Source organism: Sinocyclocheilus anshuiensis, unplaced genomic scaffold (genome assembly GCF_001515605.1).
Source record: "Sinocyclocheilus anshuiensis isolate Anshui unplaced genomic scaffold, SAMN03320099.WGS_v1.1 scaffold287, whole genome shotgun sequence".
NCBI classification, from domain to species: Eukaryota; Metazoa; Chordata; class Actinopteri; order Cypriniformes; family Cyprinidae; genus Sinocyclocheilus; species Sinocyclocheilus anshuiensis.
In genome coordinates this window covers 881820-886494 of record NW_015552557.1, presented here as the reverse complement: position 1 = coordinate 886494, position 4675 = coordinate 881820, and the positions used below count along the sequence as shown (strand labels likewise).

Sequence of the window (4675 nt, the reverse complement as noted above, 5' to 3'; positions counted from 1 at the left end):
ATGTGTTATTCTATATATATATATATATATATATATATATATATATATATATATATATAATTAACAAAATTAACAACTGGCTGTCCTAATAAAAATAGTTTGCACGCCTTCTTACCGATGTCTTCAGGGTAGCCTTCTGGTACTGGTGGCACCCAATTAAAATCAGGCCAGCCCAGCGTCTCTCCCATTTTCGCATTCTGTTCCTGCAGCCAGGTAGTAACTGGCTCAAAATAGCTCATCAGGGGGCTGGCGTCCATTCTGTTAGTGCCAAGAGCCTCTTGTAGCACCTCTGTCCAAGGCTTTGAAGAGCCAGCCTTCAAGACTTTCCTTCCAAACAGAATAAAATAACACTTAGTCCCAATGTACAGACTTTCCATTCATCGTGATGATACAGTGGTTTCATCCAAACCACCAGCAGTGGCTCTGTATATTCAGTACATACTCTAAAACAGCTCCAGCCTCTTTGGATCTGTAGATATCGCATTTGTGCAGAGTTCCAGTATGTCCAGCCTCCTGACATAATTTCTCATGGAACTGGAACTGCAGAATGAAGCTCACAAAGTATCTATAAGAGGTTAAACATGAGAGAAAATAGTTGTCTTCTCTGTGTGCATCATAAGTTTTGATTATTGATTGCTTATGGGCCCACCTGATGTACGGTGTGTTTCCAGGAATGTGATATTTTGCTCCAGCATCAAAATGCTCTTCAGTACGTCTGGTTGGTGGACAGATGCCTTGGTATTTTGTCCTAATAACAGAAAAAATCATATCATATTCAATTCAAGAAAGTACTGTTGATTTCCATTTGCAAACAATTACCTTAACTTAGTTGGCTGATAGCTTGAAAAAAAAATTTGAACAAAGATTTAACTGATATTTATACTACTATTCAAAGATTTGGGGTTGGTAAGATTTTTTTAATGTTTTAAAAGAAGCCTCTCATGCTCAGCAAGGCTTCATTTGTTTAATCAAAAATACAGTGAAAACAGGAATATTATGAAATATTAATTTAAAATAACCGTTTTCTATTTGGATATATTTGAAAAAGTAATTTATTCCTGTGATCAAAGCTGAATTTTCAGCATCATTACTCCAGTCTTCAGTGTCACATGATCCTTCAGAAATCATTCTAATAATTATAATATGATGATTTACATCTCAAAAAACATTTCTTATTAACAGTGTTGAAAACAGTATATACTGTATATATATATATTTTTTTTTTTGCCTCAGGATTCAATAAATAATAGAAATTTCAACAGTACAGCATTTGTTTGAAACAGTAATCTTTTGTAACATTTTAAATGTCTTTAAAAATAAAGGAAAAATAAAAATCCTACAGACCCCAAACTTTTGAATGGTAGTGAATGTAGGGTAAGCAATTGTCTTTAACAATTGAATTATTATTATAATATGTTTAATATTGAATTAATTAGACATTACAATCAAAAGTCATTGATATTACAGTTTTCATGTCTTAAGAAAGGTAGGTAATCTAGGCAATATTATCATGACCTATTCAATATTAAACCGCCAGTTGTGAAAAAGAAGTGCACTTTATTTTATTAAATGTATGCTTGTAGTGTACTTAAAATCTTACAAGTATATTTTTAAGTACAGGACAGACATGATCCATTGCTGACTCCGATTTTCCATTATGAGACCCTGTTTTTTTTTTTGTTTTTTTTTACCTGAGGTACCACCATTCTGCATTGTAACGTTCTGGCGGTGTTCGTCCACTAAACACACCCCAGCGCCACTGATCAATAAGATATCCAAAAGGAAGGAAGGCGATCTTTTCCAAAGCCATCTTCAACAGGTAGTTGATGTCACTCTCTATGGAATTACAAATACGTCATCATAATGTCATTATTTTAGGTTTACACAATGAGTATCATTCTGAATGTCTTTCTCCTACCAGCATCATCGGTCCGTTGTTCCAGGATGCCGATAGTGTGGAGATGTTTGGGTGTGGAGACAGACAGAGACAGCACATCCCCTACGGCCTCATGGAAGCCAGGATTGGCTCCGCTCCTGAAGCTGACCGGCTGCTCTTTGTACTGGAGGTAATATTCCACATGGCCCATCTCGTGATGCACGGTGAAAAGCTGCTCCATAGTCACAGTGGTGCACTGTTTGATTCTGTCAGGGATCACACATATTGCTATATTTCTTAAAAATTACTTTGATGGTGATTTGTGTATTTTTTTTTATATTACAATAATTCTGAAATCTCTGCCTATCCCTGCCAATCCCTTCCTATATTTATATTTTGAAACAAAGCATTCATAGCTTGATTCCCCTGAAAAGCTTAAATGGGTCATCGGATGTCCATTTTCCACAAGTTGATATGATTCTTTAGGGTCTTAATGGAAAGTCTGTAACATAGTTTGCTTAAAATTTCTCAATGGTAGTGTAAAAAACACCTTTTTTACCCTGTCAAAAACAATTATTTTCAGAGCACGCAGTTTTGTAGCATTTTCCTTTAAATGGTAATGAGCTCTGCTGACCCCGCCCCTCTCTTCCGAGCCGCCCTCTGAGAGACTGTTTACTTTAGCCACATTCACCGTGAAACTTGATAATTAGCACATTATTAGGAAAGGCGATTTGCAAAGATTCATTCAGCAACACACATTTCAGTTCAAACAACTTGTAAAAGTGCATGTAGCATCCGATGACCCCTTTAAGAATGTGGTGCTATCAAATTATTCAGTTTATTTGATAATCCTGACCAATCTGACAATATGAAATCTTATTTCAGCCACAGAATAAAAACTATAAATAAATTATAATAATAATCATAAATAATAATAAAATTTAATTGTGGCTTTTTATTGCACAATTCTAATTTTTTAGAATAGTATATATCTCAGAATTGGAAGTTTATATCAGAACAATTGATAACTCGCAATTCTGAGAAAAAACAGTTACAATTGTTACAACAACAGTTACAGAGTCAATAACTTGCATATAAACTTGCGATCTTGAGTTTAAAAAGTCAAAATTATCAGATGAAAAGTCACAATTACCTTTTTTTCTATTCCATGGTGGAAATAAGCTTCCATAAGACAGAGAACATTGACTCATTAAACTCAAGTTAACAAATGAAACCATATTGTAAAGTGTTCTAGCTAATTTAGTAGCTAGAATTTTTTGCATCCTAAATGCACAATTAGATTATAGCTTGATTGGAAATCATATATATTTACATAGATATTTTTTTTCTTTACACAAAGCATGTCTCCCAATTACTATAATCTCAAGCATGCTCTTCAGTGACACTGTTGTCTTTTTGGTAACCAAGTACAGTAACTCACACACACACACACACACACACACACACACACACACACACACACACACACACACACACACAAAGAGAATGATAGAATACCTCAGGGAATCCGCAAGCGTCAGGTACCCTAAAACACAGTTTGCCACTGTGCAACAATATGATCTACTTTACTGAGATACGATTAACGTACCTGAAGTCTTTGCGGTTGTAGAAGTCCCAGGCAGAGGCATGGCAGAGCACCTCCCTTCCATCAGTGGGTTTCTCCAGCATGGCCTTGTCCCAAAACTCAGGAGGCATTTCGAGCAAACCCAGAGAGGTGAAGAACTCCTCGGCAACCCGGAACATGTGAGTGGCATTATAACCCTATGGGTACAAATCACTGTCTCACTCTCTGGTGCGCTCAGGATATTATTCACTCATCAAGATGTAGTTCTGTAGCTTACTTTAGCAACCATGGTGTCCGTCACATCTACATTGGGCTTGTCAGGAAAAGGAATCATCATGTTGTAGATGTTGTTCCACGTTTGTGACCACATGTTGCCTGAAACAGAAACCAAACACAATTAGAACATCACCGTGAGCATCCAAACTTCTTCTTGTTATATATGATATATATGTTATATATGATATATATTGTTATATAAGATGATCACAGTGACGTAAACACAGTTTTGATATGATAAAAAATTATAATCACGATGTAGAAAACATTAAAAAAGTTGAATTATATTATAAAGTCAGAATTATGTGATGTAAACTTTCAATTGCCTGTTGATAACTTAAAATTCTGAGAAAAAAATGTCTTAGAAAAAGAATTGGGCGATGTAAACTCAGAATTCAGAGAAAAAAAAGTCAAAATTATGAAGTGTTAACTCAGAATTCTGAGGAAAAAAAATATTAATTATTTATTATGTTAATTATGTACTGTGTCTCATACCATGGTGGAAATATATATCATTTGTAACATTATTTGTAAAAACAACGCTAAATGATAACACTTTACAATGAGGTCTCATTAATTAATATTAGTTAATGCATTATATATTTTCATAAACAATTGTAACCAAAGATTAAGTGCGTTATATTATTTGTATATTCTTTGTTATTGTACATCTGAAACTGGTTGTTTGCAGTGTTTTAATGCATTATACTTTCTAAAGATGTAACAGTGAATAGATTTTATAATTTAATTTAGAACAGTTTTTATAATGTATTATAACAATTATTTATGATATCAAACTATGCATTATAAGGTGCATTACAAGGCATAATGAATGCATTAAAAGTAATTTTATAATGCATTATATATACAGTATATACAAGCTCCAAGTAAAGGGTTACCAATGTGATAAATTATTAGGACTGGGCGATATGGCAAAA

General features: G+C 34.1%; 1 protein-coding gene across 1 annotated transcript in view; it reads right to left on the bottom strand.

Moving 5' to 3' along the window:
* The window catches only part of LOC107664635 (angiotensin-converting enzyme-like), a 35909-nt gene that overhangs the window by 15990 nt on the left and 15244 nt on the right, over positions 1-4675 (bottom strand). The window contains exons 6-12 of the mRNA XM_016455253.1: positions 3739-3836; positions 3486-3658; positions 1919-2142; positions 1692-1836; positions 650-748; positions 443-565; positions 116-327 (exon numbers count right to left, since the gene is read on the bottom strand). Of these exons, the coding sequence (XP_016310739.1) occupies positions 116-327; positions 443-565; positions 650-748; positions 1692-1836; positions 1919-2142; positions 3486-3658; positions 3739-3836 (1074 nt within the window). The remainder of the gene's footprint in view (positions 1-115; positions 328-442; positions 566-649; positions 749-1691; positions 1837-1918; positions 2143-3485; positions 3659-3738; positions 3837-4675) is intronic.